Source organism: Cylas formicarius, unplaced genomic scaffold, assembly GCF_029955315.1.
Source record: "Cylas formicarius isolate icCylForm1 unplaced genomic scaffold, icCylForm1.1 PGA_scaffold_7__23_contigs__length_41026272, whole genome shotgun sequence".
NCBI lineage: Eukaryota > Metazoa > Arthropoda > Insecta > Coleoptera > Brentidae > Cylas > Cylas formicarius.
In genome coordinates this window covers 40,849,808-40,869,481 of record NW_026844352.1, presented here as the reverse complement: position 1 = coordinate 40,869,481, position 19,674 = coordinate 40,849,808, and the positions used below count along the sequence as shown (strand labels likewise).

At 38.3% G+C, this 19,674-nt stretch overlaps 4 protein-coding genes across 5 annotated transcripts; 2 read left to right on the top strand and 2 right to left on the bottom strand.

Moving 5' to 3' along the window:
- Window positions 1-6,424: 6,424 nt before the first annotated feature.
- LOC132704998 (cathepsin O-like) lies at window positions 6,425-8,188 on the bottom strand. The gene is made up of 3 exons (XM_060675379.1): window positions 7,712-8,188; window positions 7,132-7,655; window positions 6,425-6,755 (listed from the first exon to the last, which is right to left on the bottom strand). The coding sequence occupies exons 1-3, from the start codon at window positions 7,895-7,897 to the stop codon at window positions 6,449-6,451; spliced, it is 1,017 nt and encodes a 338-aa protein (XP_060531362.1). The 5' UTR covers window positions 7,898-8,188; the 3' UTR covers window positions 6,425-6,448.
- A 164-nt stretch (window positions 8,189-8,352) lies between these two features.
- LOC132704999 (replication termination factor 2) lies at window positions 8,353-9,606 on the bottom strand. Of its 2 annotated transcripts, none has more exons than XM_060675381.1 (2): window positions 9,439-9,606; window positions 8,353-9,390 (listed from the first exon to the last, which is right to left on the bottom strand). In XM_060675381.1, the coding sequence occupies exon 2, from the start codon at window positions 9,372-9,374 to the stop codon at window positions 8,493-8,495; it is 882 nt and encodes a 293-aa protein (XP_060531364.1). In that variant the 5' UTR covers window positions 9,375-9,390; window positions 9,439-9,606; the 3' UTR covers window positions 8,353-8,492. The 2 variants fall into 2 exon arrangements, with proteins under 2 accessions (XP_060531364.1, XP_060531363.1); XM_060675380.1 differs by having other exon boundaries at window positions 8,353-9,381; window positions 9,439-9,598.
- Window positions 9,607-9,875: 269 nt separating this feature from the next.
- On the top strand, window positions 9,876-10,903 carry LOC132705000 (large ribosomal subunit protein uL15). The gene is made up of 5 exons (XM_060675382.1): window positions 9,876-9,934; window positions 10,127-10,190; window positions 10,369-10,466; window positions 10,532-10,684; window positions 10,739-10,903. The coding sequence occupies exons 1-5, from the start codon at window positions 9,932-9,934 to the stop codon at window positions 10,865-10,867; spliced, it is 447 nt and encodes a 148-aa protein (XP_060531365.1). The 5' UTR covers window positions 9,876-9,931; the 3' UTR covers window positions 10,868-10,903.
- Window positions 10,904-11,511: 608 nt separating this feature from the next.
- On the top strand, window positions 11,512-18,332 carry LOC132705015 (T-complex protein 1 subunit delta). The gene is made up of 8 exons (XM_060675412.1): window positions 11,512-11,754; window positions 11,905-11,957; window positions 12,010-12,099; window positions 12,155-12,476; window positions 14,803-15,110; window positions 15,175-15,699; window positions 17,915-18,094; window positions 18,152-18,332. Exons 1-8 carry the CDS (start codon window positions 11,646-11,648, stop codon window positions 18,167-18,169), a joined length of 1,605 nt encoding a protein of 534 aa, XP_060531395.1. The 5' UTR covers window positions 11,512-11,645; the 3' UTR covers window positions 18,170-18,332.
- Window positions 18,333-19,674: the final 1,342 nt, after the last annotated feature.

Genomic DNA, 19,674 nt, shown 5'->3' with positions numbered 1-19,674 from the left:
TTTTGTTGTGCTATCGAATCGATTTGAAATGTTTTATTTTTAATAATTGCAGAAGTTGTTTTTCTCGTGCAGCTCTCTTCAAATATTTTGAATTTTTCTAATTTGGGCTGAATGGTACAAGGCATTATCCAACACATTAACAGTATTTTGCAATAGTTTATTGTCAAGTCAAGTCCTCTAATATTTCCGCGGTCATGTGTTCATGGTAATCCACATTTGAATTTTTGACGTTTATGGCAGACAAAAATAAGGCATCTTCCATCCACACACTCGTTACTGTTATCACACCATCCTTTTTTTTACGGTGTCGTGAGTGTCGAACCACATTTCGTCTAAATCCACTATTGCCGTATTTTGCTCTCGAAATTTTTCAATTGCATTTAAATAATTCACATTCCATTGGCACTTGACGTTTATTAATTGTTCGGAACTGAAAATCCATTTTATTCAAAGCAATGAATGCACTATATTTTTGGTCGTATTATAACAACCGACAGAAAGCTTTAAAGTTTCGATTTGATCATTTTCCTGCAAAAACATCAATATGCCGCTTAGAACGTTTGGAATTACGGGGCCTCATCCACGTTATAGTGTCTCCATCTCGCTGATTCGTTTTCCCGCTTATTTTTCGTCAAACGACACTCTCGGCTCGCATTATTTTCGGAATATACGGTCCACGTACGTCGCGCAACACCTGCGATTAGATTGCCTTTCAACTCGAACACCAATTTTGATGTTTTTAAATGTATACTGTGATCGTCCCAGCACTTATTGTCGAGATACGCAATTGCAAAACAACGGTTGCTTTTAGCAATACGAATTAAATGTTTATACAAGCACAAGTGCCAAAACTGCGCATGATTTGCGACCGTCGGGTCTATTAAAAAAAGAGGACGTAGGTCTAAGTTGTACGTAAACGTACGTACGTGAACTTTGTAGACAAACCGACCACCGTTCAATCCCTGTAAAGTTCTCGAAAAGGATATACCGTTTTTACCACATGATCCGGTATTTAACTTTATTAAATTTTTTGAACGTCTAACCCAGAGCCTACGTCACGTCGCTTGGGTTTCTCTTTGTAACTCTCAATAAATAGATTCGAAATCCCACAATGACGCTTCCGAAAGGTGCTTCGATACGTCGTGCATACAAATGCTGAAAGCTGACGGATTTGTGTAGATTCCATGCAGTGAAAAATCCATTCTGACTTTAAAATATTTATTTTAAATATAAATGAAGAAGTAATTTAGCTATAAAACAACGTTAGAATATATATTAAAAGAAGGCTACATCAAAATAAAAAAAAATGTCCCCATATTAGTCCTTTCGGATGAAAATTGCGGTGATATGGTGGAAAACGGAAAACTTTGATTCCCCGCTCCATGGTCAACTTGTCCACTATTTACTTCTTATCAAACGTTTTTAAGAACTTCTTTGTGTATGAATTGTCACAAATTTTTAAGCAAAAAAGTTCGAATGACTTCTTGCGCGGAATGGTAGCTGGCGTTTTCCATCACGACATCACTGCTTGATGGAATATTGGAAAGATATTTTTCAGAAAACTATATTTCATAGTAGTCAACCTTTGCATCTTCGCCATCCTTTGCATCAACCGTCTCACTATTCACCATTCACAACTAAGTCGCAAACCGGGAAAACAACCATTATATACCATCTACATGAGATTTGTGTTGCCTTCCTAGAAAATTATTTTTGAGTCAATAATTGTAAAAACGGTATATCGTCCTGTGAACTTTAAGAAACATTCTTAAGTGAAAAAAGGACTTAGTTCCAGGTTTTACCTGGATCTAGGTAATCCTTCGCGTAGTCGTTTGCCTCGTAGACAACCACCATTCAATCGTCGCTGTATTAGAATCACTGAAAACTGGACTGGACCGTATTCGTCCAGTTTGTTTAACCTTGTGACGGTGACGTAGGCGACGTTTGACATTTTATTCGGACGTAGCGGTCGCAAACATGCGCGAAACCGTATTCGTCGCGTATATTCCGGTCACAGTTGTTGCGTCGTCATCGCGCGTATCGGTTCTGCCGATGTACAGTTCCCCCCTGCTATTTTTATTCGGTGGTAGTTTTAGATATTCGTTAGGACTGAGATCGAGTTTATCAACGTATATAAATATATAGATATATTAAGTGTTTGATTGTTGTGATGCCGGGCGGGAACGCGTTTATTTTTTTTGAAGGCTGCGACCGTTGAGCCGACGTTTCGGACGTCTCCGGTCAGTCTGGCGCTCCCGCCAAAATTCCTATAGCCGCTTTGTCCGTTGAATAACGTTCCTGCCATAGAGTTCACCGCGCGCATTCGATAGCAATAGTTTTTTGCGTGTTTACGTGTATACTTAGGTACTTGACCTACGTGTTAGACGTTGTAGCGGCGACACATATCTCAGTGCGGGCCCCGCCCACCGATTCCACGATACCGTGGTTCCTGATAATGTGCTTCTTCCTTCGCACGCGCGACGAATGCCAAATTTTTGTAGCTCCGAGACGGACCGGCCGTTATCGCGTAGTTTTTAAAAGACGAAAACGTCTATACTCGATTGCCAGTTTCGCGTTTTGACAATGACCAAAAGGCCGAAATATTTTCGTAATGTTCGGGACAAGGTTACGTTCCGCTTAAATTCGTGAGAAGGTGCGGGAGTTTTGTGAGAGTGTATGTCGGTAAATTATCGTTAGTCACTGGGCGTCTCTTAACGGCACACTTCTCTTGAAATCCGGGTTATATTACGTTTATATTATGGAACATTGCGGCCGTATCGATCGTTAAAAATAAAACTCACAAACAGAATGAAACGGCCAAAGTAGTCGCCGGAATTTATCGCAAATATCAAAATGACAGCGGGGCGCCATTTCAAATATTTTCTTAAATGTTACCATGTGATACCTCTGCTTAAAGGTCTTTTCGCGTTCTATTCACGTATACTTAAACCAGAAATATAGTAACTGACCCCGTGATTAATTTTGCCTATTGTTTATTACTCCAAAACCGCAGACCCTTATAGAACCGTACCCGTAACCATTCCAGGATCTGTGGATGTACTAAACTTAGCGAATAGGAGTGAAACTTTCGTTTTCTAAGGTACTTATGCCCGGCTGTTGCAGAGACTTCACATCGAAGTATTAAATACACGCGGATATGGAAAAGTAATGAAACTCCAATGATTTTAAAAGAAATATTAAAAAAAAAAACAGTTTAAATGGCACTGACAAAACGATTAAATATTTTAACATTTAAGTGAAAGTAATCTAACATTATCACCTCGTTCAACCTTACGATAGTAATAATTATTATTTGTATTAAATTAAGTCGTAATCAAAAAACAGACTAATCAAATGAAAGGACCTTTAAAAAGAGGTAAATTATGTCATCACGAACAGCCCCATAATTATCCACTTGATAGAGTTCTAGCATGATCATTTCGGTTAATCCGTCATAATCGTGTCATGTTTTCGATATTTTGTAACACGTCCGCGACCAAAAGACTTAAAGATTCGCGATTCAATTAAAATTGACATTTTTCACGACTCTCGCCACAGACCACCGAAAACGCTTGGCATTTTATCAAAACTCGCCCAAACATAACGTCTAAATATCATCTGTCGATTGAACCGATACGTGACATATGGTGAACGCGTTCTGTACGCCAGGTGGCACTTTCAACGATTTCGATAATTGCGTAATGCTTTTTCTTGACAGACGTTAAGGAACGCCCCGTATAATATAGTCGACGACGTAGTGACACTGCTTGTAGTTAAGCCGGAGCTCCGTTTCCGGGAATTTTTGCATACGCAATCTAATCTAAAAGAAAATTATTTGAACTTAAGACTGATGCATACTTTCAACTACTTATGATACTAAAATGGAGGCAATACATTGTAATATATATTTTTGAGCTTGTTGACTATTTGGTGAAATTAAACGGTATTAGTAGAGGCCTATAGAGAAACGCGGCTGCTTGGCCTACAATTGCATGCGCTTTCTTGTCCCCCTTCCCCCTCCCCCACAACCCAAATCGTTCCGCCATTATACTGGTAGGGTTTTCGGTAGCAGGTCCATAAGGGTCGAATATCCGAACACATTTTTGGGACTAATTAGGTAACGTTATATGTCTGAGCAAGGTTGTGATTCGAAAATCATATTTTTTTGTAACGTGCACAATTGAAACCGTACATTTTTATCGGACCCCTATGAAGACCCATCGAAACCTGACCGGACCCGCAAACAGTGGACCACAAAGTACGTCGAACATTCCACTCGTTCGCCAATCATTCCTGTTCTCTCGAACGTTGTTAAATCAAAAATGTTATGAAGCGTAGCGATGTTTCAACGGAACAAGGACCAAAAAACGAATAATTTGAAAAAATACTGTTAGGTCGTTTGACGTGCGACGCCGGGCGATTTTTGTGGTCCGTGATCGGGCGCAGTATATCGAGGTTAGCATCGTCGGTCACGTCCGTCAATGTCAAACGGCCTCGGCGCAACAAATGCCGTCCTTGGGAGCATTAACTGAGTACGGGTTTTTGCGAGTTATTAGTGTTGCGGTCCTGCGATATTTTGTAATACGATGTTAAAAGTGTAGTGAGAGTGATCCCACTCGAATTTAAACGGAGCACATTATCTGGCTATAGCATTTCGTGTATACACTGTTGGTCCTGTTAAAAAAATATCTTGAATTTATATGTTGTAACGATAAAAGTATTTTTAAAAATTTGAAAAAAAAAAACGGTTGCAGTCCGACCGCGCCGAGGTCGGAGTGATTTTTTGATTATTTGTTTCTTTATTGAAGGAGGTTTCTATTTTTCATATAGACCAGTTTCTTGTTATTATATAATGTAAGTGTGCCTAGTCATTAGAGTTCGGGTCAATTTATGAATTTAAAAGTAAGTCGGTTTTCCATCTAATAGGTTTGTCGCGTCGTTCTCTTTTCAGCAATCAGCAATATATTATGTCGATCGGTTAGTTTCATTTCGATGCAACTGTTCGTTGACGATATTTTACATCTATATTTATTATTATTTGATAAGTGAATTTTCAAGTCTATTTAAGTATATTTGATGATTGCGTCATATCAGTTTGTTAAAAGCGTGTATTATTGCAGTGGTGTATCTAATAAAGCATTTTGTTTGCTTCAAGCCCGTGTCTTGCTAACCCGTTCCCTTCATCCGCAAAATATCCTTAGAGTGCTTCGATGTTTTTAAAGAAATCATAATTTTATATCTGACGGGACATAGCGTACGTCCTAGGGATATACTGTTTCAGCTTAAGACGTGTCAAGGATATATGACGTTACTAATTGGAACGTCCACAGTATATCAGATACGTATGTCCGTAGGATGTTCGTCAGAACATCCTAAGGATATCAAGATATACCTTACTTATTAGGTTATTTTCAACAAACTATGAGAAATACTGGAAAGGTAATGCGCAGTAGTCCAATTAGTTGTACGATTACGACCATTCTTTCCCAGTATTTGGTACTCGGGTGTGATGGAATTATAACCTATTGGGTATGGTTAATATTTAATATTTAATTTTGCTTTTGACGGAAGCCATAATACCATTAACAAAACACATTTTATACACATGTGATTTTTTTCAATTGTAGATATGAAAAAAATGTAGATACATAATATAGCGGAAATATAGAACAAACTAACCTAAAGTATCTCAAATATAGAGTAAGAGACTATATCTTGAACTAAACGCGAAAAGAATAACTAACATAACTTTCCATCTCGTGAAAGGTGGAACTATGGTATTCACAAAAACGTTTTCAAAAAAATTAAGGCATTTTTGTCTTGCCAAAATTTGAATTCATACATATTTTATTTACGTTGAAGTTTATAATTTTTAGATATTTTATTTTTATTTTTTACGATACATAAAAAAGTATTTCGTATTCGTTTCGTTCGTTAATTCTATGGAAACTGGAATTTTGCCATTAGTAATAAAGTTGAATGTCCGCAGTTGCCCATTATAAAAAAATATGTTTTCGGATGAAATCATAAAAACCGTAAACGTAAACAGAAATTGGTAATATTTTTACGTTGTGCTTTTTGTGTTGGCCTCAATAAAAAAAGATTTAGTAAAATAGGAGTTCGATTCAAATCATTTAAATCACTTGATTAAAATCCCTGGCTACAGCTAATATATCGAATAATTATTCGCAAGCTTCCACGAACGCTATGCGTTACTGCTTCTTTAAACTCTTTCAAGAAAAACGAAAATACTACATTTGAGGTTTTGCCGAACGCTGTTACTTTTGCTTACATAGGTGGTCTGTGGTCGGACCACGTCTGAGCATGTTACAGTTGCATAAGAATTTACCGGTCCACTGTTAGAACTTTTATTTTCATGCTTTAGTCAAACGAAAGATAAAAGAAAACTACAATGTATGCAATGTAGCTTTTAATATAGGATGACGCGTCACATCACAGATAACGTAGCCACTTCGTGAGCGATTCCGCACAAATTGTTTCCGATCGCTATATACAAATAACCTTGGTCGCCGAATTCGTCGCCCCAAGAGTTGCGAACGATATAGTGCGGCACGTTTTGCGACAGGTCGTAGCCGACGATTTGCACCGCGTGGTTGAGACTGGCGGCTTCACCGTCGCAGTGGAACTGGATAACACCGCCCACGTAATTTTGCCAAGTCTGCGCGTTGACGGCAACCGCAACGGGACCTTCTGTCGCCAGCAACGTCAGCAAAAGATTCTCGTTTCCCACGAGACTGAACAAAACGTGTATTATTAAATTTATGTTTACGTGCGACAATTGTCGCACCATCCAACCGTTAAAGCTAATTTCGATTTCGTGACTACCGCATAAAGCAGAAGAGGAAGAAAAGAAGAAGACACATCATCGGCTTGCGAAAGCGAACTGCAATTAGGTTTTAAGGTTAGTTTAACATTAACATCCGCATTAGGATTTCGAATGTTATAATTTGTTACAGGACTAAAGTGAAGCTCCACGTCATAGCATTAAAGAAATTGCGAAATCGGTTGCCATTTTTAGTATTGGGAGTTTAAGAATAAAGAACGTAACTGGGGAACATAAGAGCAACACAATAACTTCTATGGTACACTTTTTATTTTGGTAAAACCTACCTCAGGCAGACAAAGTCATCGATCCGTACCCCCGGAAGAGAAGCGTTCCACCTGCATTTATGCGGTCGCAACACGAGCGGATACTCGGACTCTTTAACCACACTGGCGTTATTACTTTTTAACCAACTGAGCAGGGAGCAAATGTCGCCCCCTTTGCAACCGTAGTTGTTCGTCGAGCAGTCTATCATTTGCTGGACGCTCAACTGTGCCAGTTCTCCGTGACGTATAGCGTTTAAAGACTCCACGGTCTCGACGACCGCAAACGCCCAGCAGGCGCCGCAGTCGTTCTGATTTTTTATTTTTGTTATCGCCCGTTTCTGGCGCCAGTCGACCTTTTCGGGCAGCGCGAACGCCGAACGTCTGTTTTCAGTTATTTCAGGTATTAATTTCCCATCAAAATAACGTTGGCCCAAATATTGCGATCGGAACTCTTCGGGGGACATATCTGAGAACTTCGTCAGGCCGTAATTGGCCGATCTACTCGACCGGTTTTTGTTGAGAAAATTTATGGTTTGTAAAGAATTCTGTAAGCATGGCTAATAACTTATTTGAAATACCCAAAAATTTGCACGTACATCACCTCGAAATGTCTCATCCTTCGGTTATAAGTGCTACTGTCCCCGTAAGATTTATTGAACTCCGTAAGGTACTCATCGAATAGCTGCCGGAGGTTGTTTTCGTCTTGAATTCGGACGGGCACCATGAAAAACAAGAGCGCGACGTAGCAAGCTATCTCCAAATAAACACCACAACCGTTTAGCGACATTTTTAATACGATAAATGCGTGTTGACATTGCAAAGCCTAATCAAAGAACGCGCGTTCCAAAGTCTTTCGGTGCGTTAATTTAATTTTAAATCGGCCTGCGTTATCTCCGAAAACAAAACATTTAAATTGCATAATAATGAAAGCACCACAGAATACGGAGGTCGTTTCATAGATTTCGTGGAATTTAGGTTCCAAGGGTGTGTGTGCAACTTTGCCTACGTCGTTATTTTTCCGTAATTTTTATTAATTTAAAATTTTATCATATTAAATAATTAAATATTAATTTGCGTTATATTACGCGTGTAAACGTATCCAATAAAATTATGCTAATTTTAAGTTTTTATGGCATGTGTGTTGGCAACGTAGGCTAGGTTGGCAACATCACCGAAAATGACAATCGCAAAATTCAAGAAAGTTTTTGTATTATTTTTTTTTATTTATAAAAGTAACGAGAACCGTAAAACCACGTATTTATTCACGGCATTACATCCACCAAAATTAAGTTTTCAGATATTGTTGGAAATAAAACCAATAGTATCGTAAATATTTAGAATATTGAATGCAATGAAATACAAACGACAAAAAGGTAAATAATTTAATTATAAAACGGATTATAAGTGACCCAGTGAGCGCGGTCCTGTTCTTTTTCCGACTTGTGACTGGTGAATATGGACTTATAAACGTCTGTCGCTTTTTTGTCTTTTGCGATGCTGTAATCGGGCTTCATCTTCCTCAACTCCTCGGCCTTGGATACTTTGCCGGTGGCAATGACGTTACCGATTCGGGATGACGACACGGGTTCATCCAGTTTAATTTTCTTCGGTTTGGACTCCTCACACTTCGAAACACTGCTCGATTGCTTCATTGTTTTAGGTTGGAGTTCACCGTTAATTTTTCTCTTGTCTTTCACCGCTCTCATCAGTCTCTGTCTAGTGAGCATCCTCTTTTTCATGAGCTCCAAGTCGTCAACGGTTCCGTTAAGTACCACGACGTCGTCATCTTCAAAGGTTTTGTTACACTTGTGGCAGGTCCGTGAATTAACTTCTTTGTAGGCCCGTTCGGAGAATACGCAACCGCAGCTCCACAGAGCTACGAACCTAAACTTGCCACCCATTTCCAAACCCAGCACGGGACAGATATATGGGGCGCACTCGTCGCGAGACGGCTCGTTTTTCTTATCCTGGTCTTTATATTCCGGATTCTTCGTCAAGTTCAAATCCTTCACGTCTTTCAAGCTCCTGATGTGTCTAAATTCTTCGGCTAATGAGCTTCGGTCAAGCAACGCCTCGATCAGGGCCATTTTGTTATAAAGCTTGCCGAGGTGGCAAACCACCACAGGCTCCTGCAAAAGTTCCTGCGTTATCGCGCAACATTTCCAAAGGAATGCCAGCTCGGCGTCTTTATCCTTCGATTCGGGCTTTTTTTTGATCCTGACAAGCTCATCTCTCCTGGGAATAGTTCCGCCATCGCAACCCATTGCGGCTCTAAAATAACTGAACGGATAACTAACATAGTACGACTTTTTCGTCTATGGATTTTACCTGTTTGATTAAATGCTATCTGTAAGTACTCCTTTGTGATGAAAATTTAGAAAACTCGCAATCGCAGATGACTTACGCACAGATGATCTGTATTTTTATGTACTTTGGGCACACTCTTCAGGGACACTCGCCCGTTCACATGGATGACAGAAAGCTGTTACTAATACAATGAAAAAATGTAAAAGATTACAGAAATAATGGTTACAATGTGTTACGCGATTTTGTAATTTTCTGCGATCAACCGACCATTCATTCATCGATCGAAAGATCGTGCCAAAAAGTAGAGAGAGGCATGGTAACGCATGGTCACCACTTGTATTCAATTTGAGCTTAAGAATAAAGCTTCTAAATAAACTCACTTTGTTTTTGTTTTTGGTGATAGTTAATCGTTTAATGCCAAAAAAAATTATTGAATTTTCCTGACATTGCTTGCTTTACCAAATTCTTTTCTTTGAATTTCATTCCGTGGTTCTTTCACTCCTGTATCTTAAATATGGTGGGTATAAAATTTTTGTAAATAAGGATAAGAATCTCCTTTTTGCCGAGCCATCATTTGCTAGTATTTTTTGCAATCACGTAAAATAGTACTGGTATATTTTATCCAAAGTTGTACAATTCATATTTCTAAAAACTGTTCCCTAATTTTATTATAACCTTTAATTTTGTCACTAAAGATTATTGTTTTCAGTCCACACACAAGAAAAAGACCAGGAAATTGAGGGGGCATGTGTCCCACGGTCACGGACGTATCGGTGAGTTGTTTTCGCTCTTCAAAATCTTTTTAAGTGATGTTGTTCTCGTGATGAAGTGAAGAACGGGCGGTATGATACCTATTCGTTGATTAATGTTCTTTTTCTGACATTTAATCGTTTAAAAATATATACATTAATAACTGGCCCAGGTGTTCTAATGTTATTTCTGAATTCGCAGGTAAACACCGTAAGCATCCCGGTGGGCGGGGTAACGCTGGCGGTATGCATCACCACAGGATAAATTTTGACAAGTATCATCCGGGTTATTTTGGCAAGGTGCAGATTTTGAATAGTGTTTGGCGTTTCATACTCAGTGATATGTGGCTGTATTTCTTTTGCAGCTCGGTATGAGAAATTACCATGTAAGGAAGAACAGCAAGTGGGCACCCGCAATTAATTTAGATAAATTGTGGACGCTGGTCAGCGAGCAGACCAGGCTGAAGTACAAGGACCATCCGGACGGTAAAGCCCCGGTTATAGACATAGTGAAAGCCGTAAGTCGCCCGTAGCTGTAACTTTGCTTATAATATCAATTTGCTTATTTTCAGGGATATTACAAACTTCTAGGCAAAGGTCTGCTGCCTAAACAACCCGTTATTGTTAAAGCGAAATTCTTTTCGAGATCGGCGGAGGAGAAAATCAAAGCTGTCGGCGGCGCTTGCGTCTTATCTGCCTAAATGTGAATAAATTTTTGAAAAAAAATTGTGAATTTTTTTACGTTTTGTTTACTACAAATAGTTTTAGTCAAAATGGAAGGTAAAAGGAGATAAATTGGGAGATTTTACCTGTAGTGCGTAGGTGTCATCTAATTGCACATTGTTGGCATATTGTCATATTTATTCGATTTAACCTGAAAATATAAAAATCAATTATAAGTTTTGAAAATAATTACAAATTAAAAATACGCCAATAAAAGGACGTCAACTCATATGATGCAATTAAGAAATATATAAATAAAGCGCAGTTTATATTCTTAAAAATTTTGAATTGTGAATAACGTTTCATAAACTTAACGAACATAACTGGTGAAAATTAAATAAAATTTTAAAGCATGTTAGCGAGATACTTCTGCTCTATGGTCTATGGAATAGCAGCCAATCCACAAATAATTGGATATTTGGCAACAAGGGTTGGTCTATTCTATAAATAACCAAGGGTGCGCCAACCAACACTTTTGTCACCGATTTTAATAATCAAATTGGATGAATGGATTATATCTTGTAAAAACATACAAATGAAGACAAATCTCACACGATTCAAGGTCGTCTCCAAGGTTAAATTGTTTTCCGTCACTTACCAAATTCACGGAACGCGTAATGACATTTCTTCGATAATATTTAGTGATCTCTGCCATTGACGGATTGTGGTAGAACATCGAAAAAATAAAAATATTTTTTGGGAATCTGCAATCATCCAAAAATTTCGACGTTTTTTTCGAATAAAAAATAAGGAAAAATGACCGTTCCGAAAGCTTCCGGAGATTCGGCCAAATACAACAGCCTTGCCTACAAGGATAAAAGTAAACCCGCCGATGTCAGATCGAGCAACATTAACGCCGCAAAAGGTAAACAATCCGCGGCAAATTAAGCTGGGAGTGATTTTTGATGTTGGTTGCTTTAATTAATTGAAATTTTCGTTGTGCTTTACAATAATGCGTTTGAATCGGGGTTCTAGGGTTTTGAGAAGCTGTCCAAATAACGTTTTCAAATTTCAGCTGTCTGCGATGCGATTCGCACGAGTTTGGGCCCCAGGGGAATGGATAAGATGGTACTGTTTGTACATGTCGAAGAACGATTTTGTTAATTTAATTTTCTTTTAGATTCAAGCTGGAAACGGGGAAGTTACAATTACAAACGACGGGGCCACAATTCTGAAACAAATGAATGTTATCCATCCAGCTGCAAAGATGGTACATTTTTCGTCGCATTTCCATGTTTTATTGCAAACGTAATTGTAATTCGTAGCTGGTGGAATTATCGAGAGCTCAGGACGTCGAAGCGGGCGACGGTACCACCTCTGTCGTTGTTATTGCCGGGGCGTTATTGGACGCTGCCGAAAAATTATTAAGTAGAGGCATTCATCCGACGGCAATTTCCGAATCTTTTCAACGGGCAGCCGGGCACGCCTTAGAGATTTTGAATAATATCGCCACACCGGTCGAGTTGAACCACAGAGAACAACTCGTCAAGACCGCTTCGACTTCTTTAAATTCGAAAGTGGTGTCCCAGCAGTCGAGCCAGTTGGCCCCTTTGGCCGTGGACGCGGTTTTGAGGGCCGTCGAGCCGGGTAAGATTACAATTGAGCGTTTATTTATAAGATTTAAACCCCTTTCTTTCAATTTTTTCATTGTTAAACTGTTATTAGTGGAAATACGTTTCGTTAGGGAACATCCGCCGACTTACTGGTTACATTTGTTTAAAAAAAAAAAACTGTAGATTTTATGGAAATTTTGCATATATGTACTAAAAATAGGGGAAACCTGGGGATTCCAGCTTATAGCCCCAAGACCTTATGGAATGACCATGATAAACTTAAAACTGAATTGCTTTTACAGCCTTAATTTCAAATTTAATCTTTTGGAAAAAATGTTTATTTAATTTATTAAAATGTTAATTTACATTTTTAAGGGCAGATTTGATCTCTTAATTTTTTTGTCTGTCGCAGGGTTTTTACTTATACATACTAATTTCTTTAAACGAAAAAAAAAAAAAACAAATCAAGGTTTGAGAAAATATACAGGTATTTTTAAAATAATGTGCAACACTAAACGATGCTTCTTGTACATGTGTACCAAATTTACATGAAAAACACATATACATGAAAAACTACCTATAAACTAGATGGTAGGATGTCGTTCTGTTCTCTGTAACTGATTTTGAGGGAGCGTTTGAAGTCAAATAACTTTCGAACAGTTTTAACTACGGCCTTGAAATTGTCCACCGTGCTAAGGGATTTAGAGTTCCATACGCCCATACGGAACCCATCGAAGGTCTTGAAATAAAAAAAAAAAATTGAAAGTTTTTTTTTGGACTCGAAAGGATTCGATTTTCTCGAGACAGAAGTCATTTTAATTTTATTAGGTGGTAATAAATCGGAAATCTGATATATACCAAATTTAGCTGTGATTTTATTTGATTCAAATATTTTTTACGCCTGAAATACAAATGAACGCGTATATTCGTATTCGTATATTCGTTTTATTGTAAAAAAAAAGTATTCTATACAGGGTGTTGGCACAAAAAACGCATATTTGTTACTTTACAAACAATAATAAAAATTATATGCATATTCGGTACAACAGAAAATACCTTTAACACTTTTATGATGTTCAGAGACTGCTAGGTTAGGCTGTTGTAAACTGAGAACGTCTTTAGTCAGTGTTTCTTTATCTGAACGCGTACCTATATATATTTTATCCTTGATACTCGGCAACACATTTTCGAAAATTTCTTTTTGCTTCCCAATAAGCCTGTCTGTTGTGTGATTGACAAGCGCTTGAAGTTTCACCTCTGCAGGTGTATCTGTGATTAAAGTAAACTCTGTATCTGGATAGCATTTTTTTTTTCATAACTAGGGTATTTGTTTGCATTCTTTTGTTTCGCACCTTGTTGCATTATAAGATTTTTTGTTAAGCTCGAATCAATGAAAAAAGCAAACGCTTATTTCTTTTTTTATTTTGGACAAGTTCTCTGGTTCTGAAAGCTCTTTAAGAATTTGTAACGCATTTCTTCGTCCAGATGCCTCCGGACTTCTTGGTGCAGCGAACGTCAACTTTTCTGCGAAATACTTTTGCAAGAGCGGCATAAGCTTTTGCTTTTTCCGTTGGTCGTCAAGATCCATAAAATGTTTGGAAGGTCTACCTCTGCTTGGACTAGGTTTTTCCCCATCTGCAATAAAAATTATGGATTTATCGGGCCAGTCAGCAGAGTGTTTATTTTCAAAAACCTCGCGAGTGCGATTTGTGTGCAATTTTTCCACGTTTTCGAAACAAAACTACCAAAACTATTTTTTTTTAACTAAATCCCGTTATCACCTTCTTTAAAACATGAGTCATAGTTATTTCTCTATTTTTTTTTGCGGCGTTTACGCATATCAGAAAATAACGAAAATAAACATGAAAAGTTTACTTACTTAAGCTTTTCACAGGGTGATACAATAACAAAAAAAACAAATGCCAAGGACGTTCCATTCTATAGAATGTTATCTTTCAGGTAAGGCCGAAAACGTACGTTTTCCGTAATATATTTTTTACGAATTATTAATTCCTAAATAAATAAAAATGGCCCCTGTGCGACGGTGCGCATATCAGAAAATTACGAAAATAAACATGAAAAATTTACTCACCTAAGCCTTCGATCCACGAACGTCAATTGAACTTCGACTATTTGAAGCAAGAGCGCGAAAAACGCAAATACGATAACAAAAAAAACAAATGGCAAAGAGGTTCCATTCTATAGAATGTTATCTTTCGGGTAAGGCCGAAAACGTACGTTTTCTGTGAGATATTTTTTTACGGATATATTAATTCCTACATAAGTAAAAATGACCTCTGTGTGACGGCGCGGTTTAGTTGAAAAATGTATTCCGGGATTAACGGGATCGGCCTTTTCAGGTCGCGAAAGCGCCGTCAACCTTTCGGACGTCAAGGTATTGAAACAGCTCGGCGGCACCGTGGAAGACACCGAACTAATCGACGGCCTCGTGTTTCCGCAAAAATTGGCCAACGTCTCGGGTCCGAAGCGGATCGAAAAGGCGAAAATCGCCCTGATACAGTTTTGCATATCGCCGCCGAAAACCGACATGGATCATAAGATCGTGGTGTCCGATTACGCGGCCATGGACCGCGTCCTAAAAGAGGAACGGGCGTACATCCTGAACATCGTCAAGCAGATCAAAAAAGCCGGATGCAACGTGTTACTCGTAAAAGCGTCTCGACGAATTAATTTCCCGGTCGTTTAAAACGTTTTTTTTTTTTTTTTGCCAGGTACAAAAATCCATCCTCAGGGACGCGGTGTCCGACCTGGCGCTCCACTTTCTCGACAAAATCAAGTGCATGGTCATCAAAGATATCGAAAGGGAGGACGTGGAGTTCGTGTGCAAGTCATTGGGGTGTCGACCGATCGCCTCCCTGGACCATTTCGTCCCGGAGAATTTGGTGTCCGCAGAGCTGGTCGAAGAGGTCGGTTTCGGCGGTAACCGGATGGTCAAGGTCACCGGAATTCAAAATCCAGGCCGGACCGTGACATTGCTGGTACGCGGCTCCAACAAGTTGGTCTTGGAGGAGGCCGAACGATCCCTGCACGATGCCCTCTGCGTGGTGAGGTGTTTAGTGCGCAAACGAGCCGTCATCGCGGGTGGGGGCGCGCCGGAGACGGAGCTGGCGCTCCGGTTGGCCGCTCTGGCCGATAAAATGGAGGGCGTGGACGCCATTTGCTTGAGGGCCTACGGGAACGCGTTGGAGATTATCCCGTTCACGTTGGCGGAGAATGCGGGCCTGAACCCGATCCAGGTACGTTTATTGACGAAAAAAATTAAATGTCAGTTTTTTCGGTAACACGTTTTACCGGTGCCTCCTGCGTCAGACGCAAGACGTCAGCGATCATCCCGGTGGCTTCTTCATAACTCAACTGAAATAAAGCTGTGAAGAAAGCAACTGAACTGAAACTTTCAAATAATTTGTGAAGAAGCCAACTGAAACTGAAACTTTCAGTTAAGCTATGAAAATGACAATTGAAACTGAATCTTTCAAATAATCTGTGAAGAAGCCAACTGAAACTCTCAGTTAAGCAATGTAAAAGTCAGCTGAAACTGAAACTTTGAATTAATCTGTGAAGGAGCCAACTGAAACTTTCAATTAAGCTATGAAAATGTTAACTGAAACTGAAACTTTCAGTTAATCTGTGAAGAAGCCAACTGAAACGTTCTGTTAAGCTCTGAAGAAGTCAACTGAAACTAAAACTTTACGTTGAGCTCAGAAAAAGTCAACTCAAACTTTCAATTATGCTGTGAAGAAGCCAACTGAAACTCTCAGTTAAGCTATGAAAAAGTCAACTGAAGATGAAACTTTCAATTAATCTGTGAAGAAGCCAACTGAAACTGAAACTTTCAGTAAAGCTATGAAAAAGTCAACTGAAACTTTCAATTAATATGTGAAAAAGCCAACCGAAACTCTCAGTTAAGGTATGAAATAGTCAACTGAATATGAAACTTTTAAATCATCTGTGAAGAAGCTAACTGAAATTCTCAGTTAAGCTATGACAAAGTCAACTGAAACTGAAACTTTCAATTAATCTGTGAAGAAACTAACTGAAACTCTGAGTTAAGCTATGTAAAAGTCAACTGACACTGAAACTTTCAATTAATCTGTGAAGGAGCCAACTGAACTCTCAGTTAAGCTATGAAAATGTCAACTGAAACTGAAACTTTCAATTAATCTGTGAAGAAGCCAACTGAAACGCTCAGTTAAGCTCTGAAGAAGTCAACTGAAACTTTCAATTAATTTGTGAAGTAGTTAACTGAAACTTTCAATTCAGCTCTAAAGAAAGGAACAGGATGATTGGCGAAACGTCAGCAATTATCTCGATGGGTTTTTCAGAGCTCAACCGAAATTTTCAATTAAGATATTAAGAAGCCAACTGCACCTGAAACTCTCAGTTAAACTCTGAAACAGTTAACTGAAACTTTCAAATAATCTGTGAAGGTAACTGAAATTCTCACTTATGCTCTGAAGAGGCCAACTGGATGCTTGGCGAAACGTCAACAATCATGCCGGTTGCTTCTTCAGAGCTAAACTGAAACTTTCAACCGACGTAAGGGGAATCCAAAAGATTTGCAAATAATACCATATCTGACCATAACTGACGAGTTTAAAATAGACGAAATAACCAAAATGAGTTTATACTTTACTCAAATTTGAGGTTAAATTTTGATAAATGTATCCAAATTTTGATTTGATCAAATTAAATTTACTTTATTATCGGCCATTTTTTTTTGTTGTTTCACATATCAAGAGAAAAAAAATTATTCGATTTTTCTGAATAATGCGGTGAAACTAACGCCCTCTAGGCGTAACGTCTAAATAAGTTCCAAAAAAGCCTCAAACTGACAATTTCTAAATTATCGAAAAAATAAAGTTCAGAATAAAATTAAAACGAGCGAGATTGTTACGAGGCATGTTGATTTTAATCATACTATTTCGGTGTCTTCCCCAGTTTAAAGATCGCCCAATCTTTATGAATCACCCTGTGTATCTGATGGTTCGATTCGCAATGTCCGTTAGTATAGACTTAATCACAAAATTTTTATTTATTTCTTAGAAATTCTTATTTAGTTCTCAGAAATCCTGACTTGTTTTTCCCAAATTCTGTAAGTCAGAGATTCTGGCATGTTACTCACAAAATTTGACTTATTCTTCAAACTTTTGGCAATATTCTGTAAGTTACAAGTAATTTACATTAAGTTCTTAATTAGATCTTCTGACTTTTGCTGTTCTTTACTGTTTAGACAAGTTCTTCCAGGAGGTCTTCCTTTCCTTTACTACCAAGTTCATCAGTTATCCACTGCTCGTTTTTTTATATCTTTGGTAGTTTGAGTTATTTCTTCTTTGGTATCAATCATGGTGGCTTTCAGAGTTTGCCACATTCTCTGTCCGTTTTTGCCATTGAGGTTTTTTTGTGCTGGAGCTCTAAGAGTTATTTGTTTGGCAAGCAAAAGTAATTTTCCAGACGGTCACCGAATTAAGGAATAGACACGCGAAAGGTGAAGTATCGGCCGGGATTAACGTAAGGAAAGGCTGTATTTCGGACATATTGGAAGAGAACGTCGTCCAACCCCTGTTGGTCACTACTTCCGCGCTGTCATTCGCGACGGAAACTGTCAGATCGATTTTGAAGATTGACGATATCGTAAGTAGAGGGTTTTTGGCGGAAAACCGATCGAGTTTGCGAATCTCTATTTTGTAGATCAACACTTTTACATAGGAAGGTGCGAAGATCTTACTGGGGCGTCCAAGTAATTGACGTTTAATTAGCTGGGTCGGAGCAGACGCTTTACTCATATACCTTAACTTTATTTGTAGCGTTAACAATACTTTGACAGTTTTGTGTTGTATTCTATCAAGTATTCATATTCGATATGATAAGGTTGTTTTTTTTTTGTCCCCGCCTCTCCAAACTCCATGATGGGAACGACAGGGTTAAGCGGCCTTTGCGTTCTTGCTCAATCTTCGTCCGTTTACATAAAATGACATTTAATCAATAGTGACGTCACAAAACGGCACGTTCTAAAGCGCGAATCATTTTCAAGGTTATTTTTTTTGATTTTACAATTTGTATGTAAAAATGTACATACAAAATTATTACACGCAATAATAATTATCAAGTAAACCATTTTTATTATTCTGCAATAAGCTTAACTAATTTTTTTAAATTAATTACTAGTTTTTTTCTTGTAATATACAGAGCGTCACCGAAGTTGGCTCACGTTCTACTCTATACGTGCTTATGTACGGTGTAAGGGGGCGGAGCTAAACAACACACGTGACATTGTCTCGCCCTTGTTGAGAGATATTTAAACCAGCGGTTAATCTGGTTTTGGCGTTATGTTTTTTAAGAACTTTTGAACCTGAAATATTTTTTAAATATTTGAATGAATTGAATGTGATTTTACTGAATCGGGTATACTATTAAAAATTACAACAGCTTTATATGAAAATGATCTGTGGAACAAAGATAAACGATATCGTGGCAGTGATAGTCTGTTGGGGTGCCTTCAACCCACCGATTGAACAAAATTTAGCTCGTAAGATATAAATTGAAGCGATGTCAAATAATTTAGGATAGAATGAGTAAAATAGCTGAGTGTCATAAGCAAATGAATGCAAATTCAAAAATTCGATGGATGTATAAATATCAGAAATATAAATTAAGAATAATATAGGTGCAAGGACAGAACCTTGCGGTACACCTGATGAGACAGGGAGAAATTCAGAACTTACGTTGCCAAGGGTAACTCTTTGATATTTTTTAGCTAAGTAGTTTTCAAAAAATCGAGTCGAAACATCATCAAAGCCGTAGTAACTCAATTTGGCGCACATAAAGCGTTTAGAGATCATATGTCTATCACTTACCTCAGCTAATCGGTTTAATGATAACAATGTTTATTGAAGTTAACTTTCCGACAGTGGGCCATATTTAAAGGAAGAAGCTGTACGACCGTTAAAAGAAAAACAAGTCCCAGACAAGTATTTTTAAATTAACGACATAAATAATTCGTGAGCTGTAAAACGCGACACCCTTAATGAATTGACGCTCAAAACAACATTTTATGTTGATTACATGTTGACATCGGATCGTCTCTATAGACGATGCGGATACAATAAGCCGCCATTTGCGTAAGACGGGTCATATTAACAGCCGGATGGTTTTATTTCATGAACCCGTTGCCGGGTTTTACTCCGTGTTCGGGATCGTCCCACCCTACGATT

Bases quoted from the DNA above. Each gene is read 5' to 3' on its own strand.
- LOC132704998 (XM_060675379.1), bottom strand. From the start codon at position 7,897: ATGTCGCTAAACGGTTGTGGTGTTTATTTGGAGATAGCTTGCTACGTC. The intron at 7,656-7,711 runs GTGATGTACGTG...CCATGCTTACAG, and splicing joins GAAGGATGAGACATTTCGAG to AATTCTTTACAAACCATAAA. The intron at 6,756-7,131 runs GTAGGTTTTACC...CGTTTTGTTCAG, and splicing joins GATGACTTTGTCTGCCTGAG to TCTCGTGGGAAACGAGAATC.
- LOC132704999 (XM_060675381.1), bottom strand. From the start codon at position 9,374: ATGGGTTGCGATGGCGGAACTATTCCCAGGAGAGATGAGCTTGTCAGG.
- LOC132705000 (XM_060675382.1), top strand. The intron at 10,191-10,368 runs GTGAGTTGTTTT...CTGAATTCGCAG, and splicing joins CCACGGTCACGGACGTATCG to GTAAACACCGTAAGCATCCC. The intron at 10,685-10,738 runs GTAAGTCGCCCG...GCTTATTTTCAG, and splicing joins TTATAGACATAGTGAAAGCC to GGATATTACAAACTTCTAGG.
- LOC132705015 (XM_060675412.1), top strand. From the start codon at position 11,646: ATGACCGTTCCGAAAGCTTCCGGAGATTCGGCCAAATACAACAGCCTT. The intron at 11,958-12,009 runs GTACTGTTTGTA...ATTTTCTTTTAG, and splicing joins CCAGGGGAATGGATAAGATG to ATTCAAGCTGGAAACGGGGA. The intron at 15,111-15,174 runs GTAAAAGCGTCT...TTTTTTTGCCAG, and splicing joins CCGGATGCAACGTGTTACTC to GTACAAAAATCCATCCTCAG.